This window comes from Anneissia japonica, unplaced genomic scaffold, assembly GCF_011630105.1.
Source record: "Anneissia japonica isolate Jap-2015-1 unplaced genomic scaffold, ASM1163010v1 scaffold21_len1647178_cov195, whole genome shotgun sequence".
NCBI classification, from domain to species: Eukaryota; Metazoa; Echinodermata; class Crinoidea; order Comatulida; family Comatulidae; genus Anneissia; species Anneissia japonica.
In genome coordinates, this window is record NW_022750455.1 from 1,552,412 (window position 1) to 1,572,667 (window position 20,256).

The 20,256-nt window shown below is 32.3% G+C and overlaps 1 protein-coding gene across 6 annotated transcripts in view; it reads left to right on the forward strand.

Annotated features, from left to right (window-relative positions):
• The window catches only part of LOC117121370 (kazrin-like), a 64,596-nt gene that overhangs the window by 3,028 nt on the left and 41,312 nt on the right, over window positions 1–20,256 (forward strand). For 4 of the 6 annotated variants that reach the window (XM_033266550.1, XM_033266551.1, XM_033266546.1 and 1 more), the window contains exon 2: window positions 13,623–13,843. In XM_033266550.1, coding sequence (XP_033122441.1) covers window positions 13,623–13,843 — 221 coding nt within the window. Of the gene's footprint in view, window positions 1–1,351; window positions 1,840–11,399; window positions 11,491–13,622; window positions 13,844–20,256 lie in introns of those variants that run through there. The other 2 variants (XM_033266547.1, XM_033266548.1) reach the window with 2 other exon arrangements.

The window sequence follows — 20,256 nt, forward strand, 5'->3', positions numbered from 1 at the left end:
ATGAGGCACGACATCTTGCGCTTGCTGGCGCACTGATTACAACTTCGATAAGATTTATGATTATATTATTCATTGGTTTTTTTTTTCCTATTAAATAATAATACTATATAATAATGATAACTACTTTATTTAAACACAGGAATTCTTTGTACTGTACAACCTAGTGGGTTTTTTTTCTACATGGCCACAATTGACTAAATAATAATAAAATATGAAAACATATTTTTTTAAAAGGTTTTTTTTTAATGCCAAAAACTAAATGATAAATAATAAAAACTGTAGTAACTTTAATAAGACTTTTAACTAAATTTATTCTAAATAATTCAGTGTACATGCGCATTTGTTGCATTTGATTTTTGAGTGCAAAAAAAAAAAAATTAAAAATAATTACTATTACTCTGACTTATAAGTTATAATAATAATCTTTATTGAATATACACTTTTGTATCCGTGGCACTCACAGAGTTGTGGTGCATTCGAAAGAGAATTACGTAATCTACTCTAAAGTACACAGATTGCAATAAAAACCAAATACAGTAAATATACATTAAAATTATTTACTTAATTAGGGATTAAACCAAAAACATGATAAAGTAATATTGCAAGTGAATAAAAATTTGTTTAGTTAATTACAAAGAATTTAAAATACTGGAATGTAAGGTAAACTCAATGATTTTTTCCCAAATATCATTTTTCAATTCAAATTATATTTTCGATTGTATTGTTTTAGAGAATTGGGAGTTAATAAATAAAACACTTAATCCTTAATCTTAATCCTGGATTTTGGCAAGTCACTTGATGAATAAATATAAACAAATCATTTTTTTTCTGTCTTAAATTCAGTTCAAGAGATCATGTGTTCTCTATTCAGTAATCTTAATACGTGATTTCAATATATTATCACATCAAAGTTCTAAAATAAATAGCCATATTTTGTCAATAAAGGTTTTATGCTTTTTTGTCCTTGTAGTACTTATAACAGATGTTTTTAGTGGATTATATTGATAACTGAAAGGTTAAGGTCATTAAGATGATATAAGTTTAATATTTAATGTAAAACTAAGTCAGTCAACCTTAATAATGATCAGTTCCTTCTAATCACTTCCTTTGATTGCCACCACAAAAAATGGGCCTTCAAGGATTAGGTGTGGATTTGGACAGGAACTGATCCCATGAAACCATCCATGTAGGTCTTAATTGTTTTCCCTACCACAACACTGGTAAAGTATTGTTTTCAACAATGAAGCTGATTGGTCAGGTGGATGCAATCGAAAACCATAGCAATGCTGCTTGTATGAAAGAATTTGTGACTTTGACTGTCAGCGTATTACCTTGTTCGTGCATTGTTTATACTTGTTTGGATCATTTACAACGACCCACCTCACATCCTGGTTTATAATATGACTTCAGTTGGAGTGATTGAGAAGCACTGCTAACCTATAAGGTGGTAATCGAGTGATCATAGTGCATAGTACCAGTTTATTTAGATTACAACGAATGAGAGATAACCATCTGTCAGAAGTCTAAAGTGTCATGTAAAATGGCATGTATACCTGTTGTACACCTGATAGTGCCACAATAGATGGCTACGAGACATCCTTAATAGCTGTGCTTGGTCTTGAAATACTTAGCCCCTGAAATCCACCATAGCATTAACATTATCACTGCTTTGGAATTATAGAAGTTTCTTTGGACGAGTTTTTGAACCTTTTGTGGATATACCTGTATACTATTATTGTTGTACGTTTGTTTTTTAAGTCGCAATGATCTCTGTTCGTAGAGTTTGGCTGACTGAGGATTGGATGAATTCAGAGTACGGGTTCAACTACATGGAATTAGGTTTGTGTTAAACTTTTAGCTTTTATAATCAAATATAGTTTCTGATTCCTTGGAGAAGGAAGAAACCTTGGGAATTGGAACAAGAAAAAATCATGGGAAAGATGAAAACCATGTCTCTAGATATAAGGAAAAATTTTAGAAAGGGTCACGGTATAGGTCAAGTCACTCTTCTCAGTAAGTTTAAACCCTGAATAGAAATTGGGACAGTACCATATGGAGGGAATTGGGATTTTCTTTAGATTATACAACCATATTTTCAATATTTTCTACTGTATGATAAGATTATGCAGATGTAAATTTTCACAGAAAAAAAAGCATTTTGGGTAATTATGAATGATGAGACTCCTTAACAATTTATCAGTGATTAATATTGATGATTTTATTAAGCGCTTTAGAATATTCACAAATTTATCAAAATGTAGGTCGATTAAGTACTTTATGGATGGGATAGTGGGACATAATAATGCTGGAATTACACAGTCCTATACAAAAATCAAGACAGTTGAATATTGGTTGTCTCTGCAGTAATGTCTCTCTCCCCTTTAACTTTAGGAATGAATAATAGTTTTCAAAAAATGATGTAATATAATATTCAATTACACCAGGTAGCCTACAGTGTGGTTCTGAACAATTTGCATATCTGGATATTATCACAGTGAAAATATAAATCAGGGGGAGGTATACAAATGGGTTGGAGGGCCAAAGTGAATTTTGACCAAACATTGGCGAACAAAATTTATACTGTTCATTGCATAATTATACTGTTTTTATATTCAATTCTAATATTGTTTTTGACATATTATTCAAGTGTTGGACCATAAAAACTATCCTTTTTCTAGCCAAAGATGGTAAGCGGTCCGCACGTACATAGGTTTGTCTTGGGTCACAACAAAAATTGCCGCACTTTGCCTACCCATGAAAAAGATCAAGATAAATATTGTGATCTATACCTTCTATAGGCCTTCTATAGTAAAGTAGTAATAGGATGGGCTCTGTTTTGTGTTAGTGGAAATATTACTATAGATTAAAATGTTGAATAGTATCAAAGTAAGAACTACAGTATTTTGCTGGTAAATCTTCTACAGTATGAGAAACATTATTTTCTGTAATTTAGATTCTGTGAAATATTTTGTTCCGTGTAGGTAACCTACCGATAGGATAACCTACCAATAGGAAGTGGTGTCATATGTTGTTTTTCCATACAGGAACTGTTAAAATAATTTGTCAAATAATATTTTACTTGAAGCAAGATTTATTAATAACTTATTTTTACTGATACCGTATTTTTACGGCAGCTGTCCAAATGCACCACCACACATCTCAATGAATGTACAGTATGGACACACTTTTAAAAATCTAAATGTTTTCGGCTTAGGTTCTCATGAATCTTACTGTAATGCAATTAAAAAGTTGCATTCGTAATCTTACAATCGAAGGTTTTGCTGACGTTCTATTTTTAAAATATTTTGTTTATGCACTCTTTTTCTGCTAAACTTGGTTTTCATTCTCCCTAATAAACTCCGCGAATGTACATGAAGTGTAAACTGATCACAGGTTATAAATTTACCTTGTGAACAATATGAAAGGAATGTTTGCATAGAATCTACCGTGAACCACCCCATGTTGAGTAACACAATTCCGCATGACTACTTCAGAGTGGGCTGTGTGCGTTCATGTGTGAATGTCCAAGCTGGTTGGCTTTGCTGGGAAAAGACTCTTGGATTTAATCTATTTTAATCACTGTGTGATTACAGAGGGATTTATCTTGTTAATCGCTCAATGATTAACTGCTACTGTATTACACCAAGAATGTGTTTTGTCAGTCAGTCGCCTTATTTATTGGAGCCATATTAAAATTTGCACATAATGTAACCATAAAAGTAAATAATTTAAAAAAATTTGGTATTGTACTAAACATTTAAAATATTTTTAAAAGACTGCTGTTTTAAAAAGCATATTATTTAATTTTTTTTATATACCTTGATTAAATGTCCATTTCAATCACATTAAGATTCTATTGTTCACAGATATGACTAATCGCAGTAATATTTCAAATATAATACTTGAAAGAAAGACTAAATATATGAAGTAATAATTGGTATTCAATCATGATTATGGGCATTGAGACAGTAAAAAAAATGTGCAGGTTTTTATTTATTTATATTTTAATGTTTTTAACTTAATAATGTTATGCTGTTATATGGTGGAAGTGGGGACGTTTTGCACTTGATCACACAGCGAACTTGTAAAAAATTGTTGTTCTGTAGTGAACCACAACACAAACTTTTATGCTGTTGTGTTTCTTCAGATACAACACAAACAGGAATTGCATTAATAATATTAATTTATAAAAGTGCATAATAACTAAAGATAGATGTTATTAGACAAGGCTTTTATTAGGCCAAATAAACTTAATTGAAAGCTTCATGTCCCCGCCCTTATCAGATTTTGGAGCCTCATGAAAAAATTCACTACAGTAGAACCCCTCATTTACGTACGGCACGGGCCCAGAACCGTTCATAAGTGCAGGTATTCGTAAAATCAGGGTTGACCCAAATTCCTATATATTTGCACTGGTATTACTTACACTGGCATAAACTAGGCCTACAGGCCTACACAGCTAAGTCTGAGGGGGCCTAGGCCTACAGTAGGCAGCTTCTAAGTATTCTGATCCCACTCTAGGCCCTACACAAATTTGTTTTTATCGGACATTTTTACCTTTTTAAATACCTAGATTGTGGGTTTTACTCCAACACAACTTCCATAGATACTTGTTTATTATATATATTGATCATTCAATAAAACAATCAAGCACTATGTTGAATTTTAAAGCTGAAAGCGATGTTTGAAAGAGAAGTAAAATTTGTCGCATGCACATGTGTGAAGCCATAAAAAACACTGACTTTGAAGAGGCCTGTTAGAGGGCCTCCTTCACTTGAGAATTATATAGTACTGTATAGTATGGTGTGTTGTGTTGTATGCATGCTAATAACAGTTAAAATATGAGCAGATTTTTTTTTTTAATATATCACTTAAATTTTTATGATGTCAACACCTTTATTTTACGTTCGTAAAATCGGGAATTCATTAAATCGGGGTTCGTAAATGAAGGTTTCTACTGTATTTGCTATTTAAAAATAAAAAACATTCATTTTCCCAAGAATGATGTCAAGCCTAAGAAGAAGTGGGAACATAAATGGCAGAAATACATTACAAAGATTCATTTTACTTATCTTTTATAAGAAAAATATTTTTATTATTTAGCAGCCTGTTTACTATTAGTATATAGTAAATGCCCTCACCAGAAAATAATTTCAAATCTCAGACATGAATCTAACAATTAATTTTAATTGGCCTTGTACTTTATTTAGAGAACATGCCACCATCTTATATTATTTTGTTTTACCTCAAACATGCGCATTTTTAAATATTAATATAAAATGTTATAAATTTTCTCCATCCACATGCTGTTGGCAGAACCATTGCTAAATTATAAACAAAGCAGAAGATCTTCCGAAATAATGTTAACAATCATGTTTAAAAAAAATCAATTTAATATGAATCACTTAAAATTTAAATTTCAAACATTTTAAGCAATTTAGTCTGACTTCAGAAGGAAAATACATTACAGAATTGTCATGCATTATTAATGACAATTGGATAAAGATCTAGTTCAAATGAATTGAAATGACAAAAATAATTATTTTGTATATGTTAAATTTGATGTGAAGATAGAAAGTTTAACTTAAACTGCCATTATCCCTCCTTTTTGGCAACAAAACTCACTTCAGATTGGCTTATGAATTGTTGTACTTCAAAACACACCTGACAAGTTACAATGTTCTTCACATATAATTATAAAATTTGGAAAATGCCAACTTATATTCTTTATAGAGTAAATTTCTTCTTGAATGACTCCCAAAAATTTGATTTGCTGTTAACTAATTTATGGAAAATGATGTATCAGGATGACTGTGATTGTGGACTCTACTTCGTAAATACTTATCTGGATTAACCGACTAATTGCCTATTCTTTCTCACACCTCGAAAAATAATAGAACACTCGACTCCTGGCACCAAGCACAAGCAGTCCCGCAACCATGCAACTCCCTCATTCTTTTTAGATCTTGCGAAATTGAAGCACCTTCCCATTACGGGAAATTTTTATAGAGCGTTTTGTCTATAGTAATTTGTGTATTTTTCATAGTGTCAAGTTTAACTCTGCAATAAAGATAACCTACCATATAAACCTGATAGTGAAAATAACTGGAATTCAGTTATTATTTATTTATTTGTTTATTCAGGTATAAACACTATACAAAAACAGTTAGCAGCACAGTTGACATACCTGAATTTACAGTGTACAATACAATTAACAATAATTATTGAAACAAAATTGACACAAATCAACGCATTTTCACCAAAAATAAAAAGAAATTCAAACATAATAAAGAAAATGATTAATGAGTGCAAAACAAAGTAACATGTTTTGGAAGTACTGTAGATTTAACTTTACAGTATTGCAACAGATTTATTTATTCTCAAGAACATTAAACTGTTCATTAATAATGCCCCCTCTATAGTACAATTATTAATATGACGAACTTTGGATTGCAAGTTCATGATACATGTGTCATTAGACCATTCCATTTCTTAAGAGGTCAATTTATAATGTGTATTTGCAAAATGTTGAATTTTAAAATTGCTTAAAATGCCTGTCTTTCTGTTGAGTATGATACTAAAAAGTCAGTAAAAACTACAGTATTACCATTCAGGTCATTGACGTGTATTTGAGAACGTTTTAGTAGTAGTTTGTTTTTCTAAGTGTTTTCATAATAATAGATTATATTAAGTATAATATCGTTAAAGTTGTTCATACAGTAATATATAAAAATAAGTAAATTTAATAGTGAATCTCGTTTGAGGTCTGTAATCATTAGCCTCAGGTTCACTAAAAGGGGAAACTGTAACAGAGGCAAGGGTTGGGGAAGGCGCAAACATTTTTTTTGGTGGGTGGAGGCCAATTATTAAGGGACCCATGCCACTATTGAGGGCCCTTTCCCCCGCTACCTCTTGGTGGCATTGATTAGCATCACTGCTTTCCCAATACCAAGAATTTAGTTGGTCAAGCTCTGTATAACCACTGCTCCTCTCCTTCAACTGGCGCTCATTTTTAAAAAGCCCACAAAACTTCAGAACTTCTCAGGTCCATCGTTTCCTCTCTGTCTTAATTTCATGCCATTCTTATCTACTTTACTACCATTTCTCTACTGGTTTTTTTTTTGTTTTTTGTTTTATTTTTTATTAACAGATTCTCATTCTCTTAAAATGGCTTGCTGCATAACTTGCTTTATTAATCATTATCGTTTGGTTGGTTTGTTACAGTATATCTTGTGACTTCCTCGTAATATTGATTATCTGTTGTAAAATGAAGTAAACAATTCTAGATTCTAAAATTACCAAGATTATATGATATCAATACCTAGTAGTAAACTGTAAAAACAGATGAAGCCATACTCATATTACAGTGCCATACTGCATTCTGCCCTTTTTTTTTTTGTCTCAAGGACCATTTGGAATTTCGATTGTTTTTTTTTTTTTTTTTTTTTTTTTTTTTTTTAAATGGTATATTACTAGGCAAATAATCATTACAACAAATTTGGTAAACATTATAGTTCCTTAAAAATATTTTTAAGACAGTCGAATGGGCTGAATATATCGGAAAAAAAAATGCGTTCTTTTCCTCCAACTCTAAGGCCGACTTGTTATAGGCTACAATTATTGCTGTTAACGTCCATTGCCCAATGGACAAACCTCCTAGCCACTACTAGCGTCGCTTAAACGAAGTTTTCAATTGCTTGGTATAGCGCGGCTGGCTAATGTAAACATCAAAAGGGATCTATAGTTATTATCAACAAGGTGAAATACCTGTCTCTTATACACATCTCAGACATACCCTGCAACTTTAGCTTAGATCCTCAGGTAGCATACAGTAATTTAATTCTAGAAAAAAAAACATTAGTGATATAATGGTACTAATAATGCTGTAGCTACCATAGTTTTATTCACTTTCATTTCGTTGGGGGTGGGGTGGGAGGTGGGGATATTTATTAGTGGAAGAAGGTGAGCTCTTACAGTATTTTTCATGACGTTCAAGATAGCGTTTATTCAAAGTAGTGTGTTTCAATGAATTTGATAGACATGCCAATTTTAGCATGTGACTATACATGTTAACCGCATGAACAGTAGGGAATTTTGCACTTTAACTTTCGTTAAGTGTTAAGAACTGCTGTAGTTAATTTCCACGGGGTGTACTGTAGTACTCGGTAGAACGTATATTGCGACTGCTAACTGACTAAGGTACACTAGGCTTCGACTTTTTCAACTTGTCAGTTTAAAGCACTTCCAATCAATTTCCTTAGCAAATTGTAGATATTATTATGCGCAAGACAGTGGCATTTTTTTTTTTTGTGGTCCTTTGTTTTACAATCTTCACATGACCCATTTTTTCATTATTTTAAATGTAATTAACAATTTAAATAGAAGAAAGTAAGTGATGGATATTGAATAAAAAGTTTTCAGAGAGTAGTTCTGTTTTATTACTGTAAATCTTTCTTTTCATCTGGAAACTATCATAGTCAGTTTTCTAAATGAATACATTCATTTCTTTTTTTTCTAAGTACAGTATTTTTTACAGAAGTCATGGCACTATAATAGTTTACGATGTTGTTAGATTGTTAAAGTGCTATTCTGTGATTGTCAGTTAATTGTGTATATACAGCAGTATACTGTTACTTTAACTTTGCCTATAATAACAGATACTTGTCAGCTGTTGTCCAGCCAGAGTTTTCAATTCCATGTAGAGCTAAACAATTTTAAGAAAAAAACAAGTATAATAAAAATGCAGGATGAGTGAGATAGACTGAATGCACTAAGTGTGGTGAAGACAAGCCAAACCTGCCATTCCTCCCAAATCGTGTATCGGAGAACAGCCAAAACATGTTGGAAAGTCAAATTTTTAAAAATCTATGTTATGCATCAACTAATAAAACAGCACTATTCAAAATAATAATAATAAATAGGCCTATGTGAAAGTGGAATATATACATATTGGTAGTAAGACAAATGTTTTCGAAAACAGAAATTACTTTCTGAAGATACAGACAGGTGATGAGATATCTCAACATTGTACATTATGACCTAATAGATGATAATTATGAAATTTACTGACCTAAAATATTTTCAAGGATACTTACAGTACAGTAGGTAATTATAGTATTACCTCCTCATTTGCAGAAAATATGCACGGAGGATTGTTTTAAATGTCAATGTTGAAGTTTATTGTCTTCGCACAAGAGAATTTACACCCACACAGCGGGAAAAGACAGCAAATAATTACCATTGTGTTTGATAAGCTCTTCAGTTGCCGAAGTAACCACTTAGTATGTTACTTAATCTCGGAAATCTTTTCAAAATTGTTTCTGAGAACAGTTACTTCTATTCTGGTCTTGGTTTTGGATTCATAGTTCATGCATTTACAGTTTTTTCGATAATGCAAGACATAATGTGATATGGTAATTACTGTATCATTTAAACTAACTTGTGCCAACTATTGGTTTCAGTGTACATGGTTTTTCTGCACAGAAATACCTGCAGTTTTGTTCTCTATTTGGTGTGGATTTACACTTGGAAATGTCTACCAACCCTTATTGTGAATGTGGTGATATTCATATCACCAATCAATAACATCAACAGGGTTGTCAATTTTATGACGGATTGTCTTTTTTATGCAAAATTATTGCTTGAATAAAGATCTTGAAGGGAAGAGAGCTAAGGAAATAAATGGCATTATCAACAATACAAAGATATAGCAGCACTGGTGGAGGACAGATAATCAAGCTGGTTTTTTTCAAAATTTGAATTTACTTCTATTATCGCATTTTGTTCGTTCCTTGGTGATACTGTAGATCATACAAGGTCTATGAGGTCAAATTCAACGTGACTGTCTGATTTTTGCGTAAGGTTATGGTTTTTATGCCTGCAAATTGGAATGAGAAGATATTTCAGTCTGGTAAATTATATTTAATTAAGTTGGATGTCTATGATTTTCAAGACTTATAATCCATATTAAAGCGTGTACAATTGATACGAATGATAGAGAGGAAAGATCTCCAGTACTCTCAAGTGACAATATTTGTGTAAGCTTTTTCCAGAATATCATTAAGTTTAATGTTTCAGGTTGTGGTTTTTGTTTCTTGGTGCACATCTTGATGTGTTTGTTTCATTTTCCAAGATTGTAAACAGTCTTGTATAATGAATAACATTGCATATTTTGAACTCTGTTGCCTTGGGCGTCAATTAATTCTATAAGAGGAAGTTAAGTTTTAAATCCATGCTTATTAAACATCTATAAATTCATATTTCCCAATTATATCTGGAAAAGGAGTTGAAGAAACATTCAGTTATTGCTTTACCACTGTACTCTCTGCTGTGAAAATCGCTCAGCTGTCGAAATTACTTCAGATGCACAACAAGTGTAATAGCATTTGTACTGAATGTCGTACTTTATGTCATTTGCAATATCATCATTCATCAACTCCAGAAGGAGTGCAGTGGCATATTTTAAAGCCGGATACAAGCATTTTTATTTCCTTTAAAGTTTTATCTTTTGCTCCAGTCGTCATAAACCTGTTTTTGTGTATTTGACAACATATGTTTTAAAAAATGTTTGGCAAATGATGTTATAACTTCGTAGATTTTGAGGTCATTAATGTTCTGAACTTAGCATTTGGCGGAAAATTGCTACCGACTCAAACATAGCATTGTGAACAGGACATTTTTGGATAAAATGTTTGAAATACTTTCCTGAGACACGAAAATTTCTGTATTTTCACTTCCAAAAATTGAATATCGACAATTTGAATTTTTATTTGGGGAAGTCGGAAAGAAAAATAAAGGAATTAGTTGTGGATTTACATTAAATTTTGACTTGTTTAATCTTTGTTGGCAATTACATGAGTACCTGAAAGTAAAACAGAACACTTGAAGTTTTTTTAACATCAATTTCTAATGCACAAAGTGTTTAATTAGTTGCAGTTCACCTGAGGGTTTGTTCTATGTACGAAAGCTTGTGATAATAAGGACGAAAGCTTGTGATACTTAAAGTGCTGCTTTTGCTTCTGTTTATTGTAGTACAACTCATATCAATATTTGGACAACATTTGTTTTTTATTCAGATTATTATGCTGTCCTTAATAGCAATGAATGTTTATTTTCGCATGCTTTGTTCATTTTCATAGCCTTATGTTACTTTATGTATACTCAGGCTAGTCAGCTGCGAACATAAAACTCTCTTGAGTAATTCAACAAGGTTTTAGGTGGTAATTTAAAAGCAAGACAAGGAAGCCACTTAGTAACTTGTTCTCGCTGTTAATTCAGGATAGCATGCAAGCCACTGTGTTAGAGTTTTGAATTGGCTCCAATTTGAATCGAAAGAATTGGATCGTTTTCATGTGAAACTCTTTGTCTCTTCATTTGGTAAAAGTGATTACTTTTGTGAGCACCCCAGCTACATCATGTTGCAGATCGTGCATAAAGGTACATTAGATGGTCCAAAAATGAGCCGTTCCTTTGATAGTCGTTTGATCCTTGGTAGGTGAATATATATTTTATTTTATTAAATTTTATCATAAATAAATTAAAAATAATAAATTTTTCTTTTTCTGTACAGTTCGAAATATAAGGGATTGGAAATTTTGGTTGGGCTCAGGGAAACCCACAGCAGCTGCAGCACAGCGTCAGTGCCGTATACATTGTCCTTATTCCATGTAACTTTCATGCAAGGGTTATTCAAGGGGCAGAGCAATTTAAAATCCGACACTGGCCTGGTCTGAACCAGGGTTTTCAGCACAAGTAGCAGGAACATAACCTCTCGGCTAAACGCTCAATGGACAATCATATTAGGAAGCTTTCGATTGCATGACGGTAGGACGTAGAACGTAATGGTGTCACTAAAAGTCATCTGCGTATGCGAGAACGTTAAGTTCTCTTGCGTGGATTCTAAGACACAATTTGACCAAATCTATGTATGCAGAGAACGTAGGACGATCACGCATGAGTGATTCCGTTCTAGCCTTGCACCGTCAAACAAATTGAAAAGCTCCCTTATATATATATATAAGAGGTAACTTCTAATTCTCCCACTATATTATTGTAGTGAGTGGGTATTTATTGGGACACTATGGTTGAACAGTTTTCATCATTTGTATTTTTATTTTATTTTACTCCTTCCATTTGAATGTTTCTCATACTACTGTATATGCAAATATGGTTATTTCAATTAGGCCTACTGTACATCTATATTGAATTCCAAATTTTTAAGTTTGAGTTTCTAGAAATATTGGAAAAAATTGTAATTTGCTCATGTTTTAATCAGTTTTGGTTAAAATATATTTAAAGCATGAGAATTAATTCATACCTGTCAACCTTGAGAAATTTTATAAAGAGTAAGATCAGGTGGCACATAATGAGTGCCGAAAGCACGAACAAGGGGTGGGGGCCAGTGGCCGTCAAGGGTTCCCGATTGGGGTCTAGGGGATTAAGGCCCATTTGGCTTAAATGGCATATCTAGTCGATACTAGTGAGTTTATAATGATCTCGGATATAGTAGTTATTGAAACATGGAGGTAGAATGTTATGATTATAGATGTTTGTTATAGTAAAATTCATTACAAATTGAAAAAGAAACAAAGTTTACTCAAATTTTAGGATAAGAGTAAGTTTTGCCGGTGTTTACATAAGACCGTAAGATTTAATTGGAATGTGTAAGACTTACGGCGAATGCGTACGGGTTGACAGGTCTTTAAATTATTAAATGCTACTTGTACCAAGATAATAACCACTTTTGAAAAAGGGGTTGTTCTGGCTATACCACTTGAAAAACAGGGGTGGCCCAAATGCAAAGTTGAGCATTATACCTACAGGTGTAAAGTCCATTGTAATAGAATAATGGTAAACAGCAAAAATGATCACCGTACTGTACTTTCATTTCTATATTAAACAAAGAAATCTTAAGTGAAAATTTCCTGTAAAAAAAAGTTCTATTGTGAAAGATTAGCTTTGTGTACTTTTTGTTTTCCTTTTCTTTTGCTAAATTAATACTTCCTCATTAAAGACTGTTTTATATTCTGTTGGATTAAGCACAATTAACTTAACATTTGTGTTTGGTTATTATTATTGTTTAAACATAAATTTATTATAAACATTAGGGTTTTACAACATAAAGCAGTTTCTATTCTGTCTATCAATATTGCGATTATTCTTTGCAAATGATTTTTTAAAAACTACAGTGATCATACTTCTGATAATTAATTTTAGAGAAAAACACAGTGTCCCCATCAGGATTTGAACCCAAGACTTTTTTTTTTATTACTGTTTGGATACCCTAGTGTATGTACCACTTTGCCTCATAGCTCAGTCGGTAGAATATCTGAACGGTATCGGAAAGGCACAATATGCTTTTCTCTATACTGTACATTACAGGTTTTTATATATGTATAATGAAGTAATTATATTTTAGATTTGTTGAAATTTAATGACATAAGTACTTCATTTAATCACGGATCTCCTTTAATCAAAGAATATACTTAGAGTTTCTCCCATAAAGTTTAATAAAAGCATATACAGTATGCTCCAATTACTACAGTTTGCATGTACAGTAAAAGTCTTGTTTCACGTAACATTAAAGAAAATTATAAACAATATATTTTCTTTCTGTCTTTCAGCAATCCAGTCTCTAGATACACTCAACGACCAAATAGTCCAGTTTATTTTCTCGCCAAAATTGTCTGAAAATGACACAAGTATCTCGCATCCACCCGAGCGAGATTCGCTCAAATCAAATTTGGCGTTGATGAGGCGGCTGCTTGTTGATGCGCAATCAAAGTTCCGAAAGGTCATGGATGAAAATAAAAGGTTAACTGCAAGGATAGATCACTCACAACAGGTGAGTGGCTTAGTTAACACAGGTGATTGGATATTCCAGGTGTTCAGAAGACCAGGTTGTAAGATTACCAGGTGTCCAGAAGTTCATGTGTGATATTGTGTACAATGTTGAGTGGGATTTTTTTCCCCATTTTCTTGGAATTAAATATAGTATTTTTTTTTTCTTATTTTATATGTGCTGTTTTATTGGCATAGTACTCTGCCTGCTTACAGTACAAGGAGACACAACCAAAATTTGTCCTTGCTTTACTCCTACTTGGAGTGTTGAGGAGGGTAATTATAAAATATGTAATAATGCACAATTACATGAATTTTTGACCATACTAAAAAAGTTAAATTGTTCTTATAGTATGGTATTTTTGTTTGAATGAATCTTGATGAACCAGAAGAAATTCTTACTAGATCTGATGATAGAAATAATGACACCGTCTATGTATGTAATATGAAGACTTAGATTAATGTTTCATTATGGCAGTTGCATCTAGAATATAATTTGCATAATCATTTTTTATTAATTTACTAATCAAAAATATATAGTAGTTAACGGTTGCTGTCTTGCACCCTCAACGTTTATCATTTGTTTTCATTCATTTATGGATTTATTAAGACATTCGAAAGCACATACAGTAAACTGGTAAATATATATATTTCGATAAAAAAGGGACATCAATATTTCCTCAGATAAATTGATGTCAAAGTTGAACGTATAAAAAATGTATAAACTATATATAAAAAATATTGTCATTCACTATTCACAATTATTAATTAACTAACAAATTATTATTATTACCATTGAATGAACAGGCAGTATAACCAAAGATAATAAATAGCAGAAGATAGAGCAGCTTCCAATATAGTGGAACATCCATTCAAAAGGCATTGTGGGTAGACGGAGAGCAATTTTACTGCAACCACGCGGCGGCGCTATATAAAAATAATAAAGGCGCTGCTCTTGTTCGCTTGTTTCCTTTAGTTTCTCCACTTAGTAAAATGTTCAGATTTTACTGCAAGCGCAGGAGGGCGAAATATTCCATCGATTTTAATGCAAATACGCGGAGCAGCTCATTCTTCTGCTATTTAAGTTCTTTGGTATAACATATTGTAGACATTGCATATTCAGATTTTACATATATATTCCTTTATAAATAATAATTATTATTCTCATTAGATACATGCCACTATTAGCAGCCCAGTTTTCTAGGATGTTAACTAATTGTTGAGCATTAATCCTTGGGTATCTACCATTAGATTTGATGCCTCTTCTAAAGTCTGATTGCACTCTGTGTAAAAAAAATATATATATAAAGATGATGAAAGAGGTGCACTGAATATGTCTTCTCTATTATTAGCAACTATCTTTTCAATGGTTAATGTGAAAGTATTCTTGATTGGTCAATGAAAGCATATTGTTTGATGATACTGTAACCTATGAGAACAGGTTTAACCTGGATATCATAAGTAGTGCACCCTTCTTCATCTGGTCCCTATTTAGGATGATCAGTTCCTCATTGTGCAAAGTGCTTATTCCGGTGAGGGATTAGAGATGATTTTCATTACTAGTAGCTTGGTTTGTGAGTCAATGTTATGACTTATATCTGTCCTCTTATTTCTTTCATAAAAGTTGCTTGTCATCTTTCAATTTTATAATTAGTTGCTCAGAAAGAAAAGAATACACAAAGTATACAGTGGATGGGGAAATTCTATATGACAGGGAGGGTCTGACAGCTTTTTGCAGATGTCAACTGGGCCTAGGGATGAAACCCTGGGTGGGATCCAGGTCATGAAGAAAGTGGCATTTACAGAAACTCAGCAATTTGGGGTTGTTTTAAGATGCATTGCTGAATCATTTCTATACCCAGATTTTACAATGTTCCTCAGAGAAAATATGATAGTTTCAAGTGATTTTTAAAACCAACGTTTTTAGGATTTGAGCTTCAAGACCATGGCATTTGAGGGCAAGCACCACAAAAATGTAACATTCATGGCTAAAAATGTAGTACCTTCATGAACCTTTCAAGATAGCATTACAAAATCAGGTGTGCTAGTTTGATGTTAGAAATCTAATAATTTCCTGTTACCATTTTATCAGTGTTTAAAAATGATTATTATTTGTATTGGTTATTGTTTTATCATTTCATCACTCATTATTTTTATCATCCTCATCATCATCTTCCGTTATTGTGCATAACCTCGGTTGAGTATACTCGCATAATGTGTTGTACAACACTCATATGTCGTGGTCAAAAGGGAAAGAAAAGGAAAAAATATATAAGTAAATAAATAAATATAAATAAAAATAATTAAATAAATATGAGTAAATGAACATACAATGGTGAATCATGCGATATCAGGACGGCACAGTTGTCTCCTGAGGCCCTCCACACGCAGGTGTTCGCATGACGATAGGGCAGTATGCTGGGGTCCATTGGGGTCCACTAAGAGCTAGTTTTTTGGCTCTGCCACTGCATGCGCTGACCGGATCAAATGAATTTAGTTTTGTTTAAATAATTCTGCACAAATTAATTACATTTTTTATGCTTATATTTTGGTATTTATTTTATGCTACTTCAAATTCATTGTTTGAATATCTTTAAAAGTTCAAATCACACCATGTATGCATATCGCATGGATTATTCATAACAATAAATTCTGCTCTCATCTGGTCTTTGGATTTCTGGTTTCTTCAGAGGGATCACCGATAGGAAAACTTCAACTAAGGTATTGTTTCCTTTTTCAGTTACAGTTACATTCCTTACCCTGAACAATCCTGGTGCAGGCTATGAAAATCTAGCATAGTCAGATAGTAAGGGCCTATTAAGCTTGGATATAACTGAAACACTTCTATTATTAAGTATAAGACCTTTTGTTTGCGAAGGATACTGTATGTGGACTGTATTGAAGTGAGGAAGATCAGGTTGAATAGTTCACGTTAAGTATCCCAACCCCCTCAATATGATCTTAAGTAGTATCCACATAATCTTAGAAAATGTAGAAGATAAGAAAATTTGTATTGCCCAATAATCAACTTTTATCTTTGTAGATTTAAAAGTTAAATTTTGTACTTGGTCTAGTCGCTGGATGATGCACATCGTCATAATTGATGGAATACCCTTTTTTTCTTTCTAATTTTATTCTTACCCTATGATAATAAATGTATTCATAAAAGCAAATAGATATTCAGGAAATACATAATCAGAATAAAATATTTTTGTGATAAAGTTGATTTAAACTAACGTAAAAATGTCAAGTTAAGTGAAGATGAGAATTGCGCTTTACAAATCCAAATTATCATTATTATTATTAAAAAATATGAAGTATGTTGTTCAATAACATTCACTTTGGCTTTTATTGTGAATTGTGAACATTTTATAGTAATTTTCTATTTTGAGTTTAATTGTTGATAACACTTAGAATAGAATGATTAGATACTACTTTAGTGACAGTATAGTGCTCTTCCTTTTCCTCTGGATATCTTATGACAATGGGTTCATGAATTATAAAACATCTGGAAGCAGATCTTGCTTGGCAATTAAAAGTTTTGAAAATCTTCTTAAAACATACAAGGTAGGCCTACTGTAAAATATCATTCATCTTGAAAGAATATCTTGCATAGGATGGTCTTTTAGCCACATCTTGCTCTGATTACATTTGACTGAAAAAGTGAGTGGTTATCCCCTCCCCACTTTTCCCCCCAATTTTGAAATCCAAAACTCTGTCTTATTAAACCTTTCCCAGTTTGTTTTTTCAAACATCCCTCAAGTGTCTTAGAAAAATCAGTGGTACAACATATCAAAAAATGTTTTTCCTCCAGAGCTGGAGCCTGAGCCTGAGCCTGGCTTTTTTATTTAATTTAATTACATTATTCAGTCTTTCAAACATGTACATAACAGCAATTTACAACCATTTGACTAAATATGGAAATAAACCATGTGCTGTCGACAGCATTGACCTAAAGATGATGATATAAGGCCAAAGATTTGTTTAGCATCATTGCTAACTCCTGATTTTCTACTCCACGTCTCTTATTTTTAATAAAATGTATTATTTTCATTCATTTTAAAGCTTAGAAATCTTAAAACCTTTTATTATTTGTAGTGGATGCATGTTTACTTCAACGATAACATAGATAATTTATACTGTAATTAATGTACAAACTTAAATATACTTTGCTCAAAGCAATAACCTAACACTTTATGAAACCAGGTGTACAGATAGTTAGCACCTGTCTTGTATCTCATCCCACCTGTTTTTTCCCAGATCCCACCTGTAGTTGGCCTGTGTATGGTTGTTGTTCGGAGCAATTTTGGAAAGGTTACTGTCCTAAAAAAAGTTTACTCTTAATTAAAATTTTAGGGCGTCTTTATATATTTTATTGAACAAATAGAAGTAAACAATCTGACAGAAAAATGGTCAATAAGCTATGGAAGATGTCATTTTGAGGTAAAAGATGATGTTTGAATTAAAAAGAAATCAGCTCTATAATACCAAGTAATTATTGAATGACAAGCTATTTACAATTTTGAATTTAGGTCTGTTATATCATTATACATTAAATGAAGGCTTATGTTTTATAGTTGAGTGCAAATCTTTTTCTATAACAAAAGCGTACTTTTTTTAAAAAGCAGGTCATAAGTTGTTTTTTTTAATTTGAAATAGAAAAACAAACTTTGACAATAGATTATGGTACTATCAGTTCGTTTTTGACTTTAGAGCAGGCTTTACAAACTGTCTTATAACAAAACTTTGAAACAAAAGTGGCACAATTACTAACAAGTGAATGCTAGATTATTTGAATGTAGGCCTATATCTTATTATGTTTATTTTGTATGTTTAAATTAAACAATTCAAGTTTTTAATTAAATTTTGTAAAGGGTTTTTCTTATTGTATATCATAAAGTTTATCATTCACACACTTTATATTAATGTACTGTATGGCAGTATATTAATATAATATGAAGACTTGCATTTTGTCATGCACTTGACATCTGATACCATAATAATTATAGATTTCCCCTTTTTTTCTAAGAATTTAATGTACCAGGAACTGAAAAGGTCAATATCTCTAACAGAGTCATCAGTATGGGGATGGAAATACCATGCCCATAAAAAACATCTTAAAAGTTATTGATTGTTTTTTCGAAGAAAACATTCGGCTATGCTTGTTAAGTCTATTTTCAATTGGAACGTTTTTGATTCAGTAACAACAGTGCCAGAAATATTGAGACAGAATGCTAATTTGTTTCAGTTGGCGTAATTAGTTTCCCCTTACCACGTGATAGTCAGGAGCGTAAACATGTTTCCCATGATTAACGTGTAGGAAATTTATAGTCTTCTGTTATTACATTTCTACCTGGAACTATGAATTTAGGATGTTGTCCATTTATTACGTCTTTCCGAAGTATGGTGCCTTCTTGTTACTTGACTATAAACATTGCAGTGGACCATGCTGCCTGGAAAGAGTTTTGTCGAAGAAGCGGTGAATAGTATTTGAGCTAATAGTTCCAGCCGTCCCACATATTAATTGCACAATATAGATAATAATTGGATTTAGATTTTTTTTAATGAGGAACACTAAGAATAACCCAGTCTATAAGTCTGAAGGCTTTATTCTGTGGATTCTTCATGTGACAGTACATCCTCATTGGGATACTATTCCTGCTCTTTTCGAAATGTTTCTATGAGCCATATTGCACAGATGGACAACAACCTAATCCCCTACTCTTTTCCGACTGTATTCTTTAATGTTTATATGGGTCGTATTGTACAGAGGACCAACGACCTAAACGTATCATTCAAAAGGTGCTTAAACTTGCATTTTAGCCATCTTACCTGAAATGCAAAAATAGCACATATTGAAGGGTGGATCCAGGATTTTTAAAATGAATGTGCGCCAATTTTATCCTATATTCAGATAAATTAAATAAAAAATAAAATAGATGCATCCAGTCATGGTTTATGTTCTCCTGGTATTGCGGGATAACATGAATAAAATTTAGTGTTTTTCCTCAAAAGCAAAATTTGACCTTGGATTTGAACCCCTATCTTTTGCAATTCTCCAATATTATCCAAAAGAAATTTAACATTATCATAGTAAGCAATAAGTATAGTTCAGCATAGTACGCTATAGGAAAATTATTATACGAAGGTTAGATTTAATGCTTTAAAAAATTTCCTGAGGGCCTGCAAGGCGGTGACGAAATACAGTATATTTTTTTTTGGACACGAACCTAAAAACAGTCAAGCCAAGTGTCCACTAATTGAAAAATTAGTGGACTGTGGGGGATAGGCTTGGGAGTTGTAGTGATGACGTCACGACTGACTGCTTTATGCTTTATGTAATAGCAAGACAAACATGTAAACACCCTCTTTTGGCCTCACTACTTACCTATTTCTTTTTATTTGTTATGAATAATA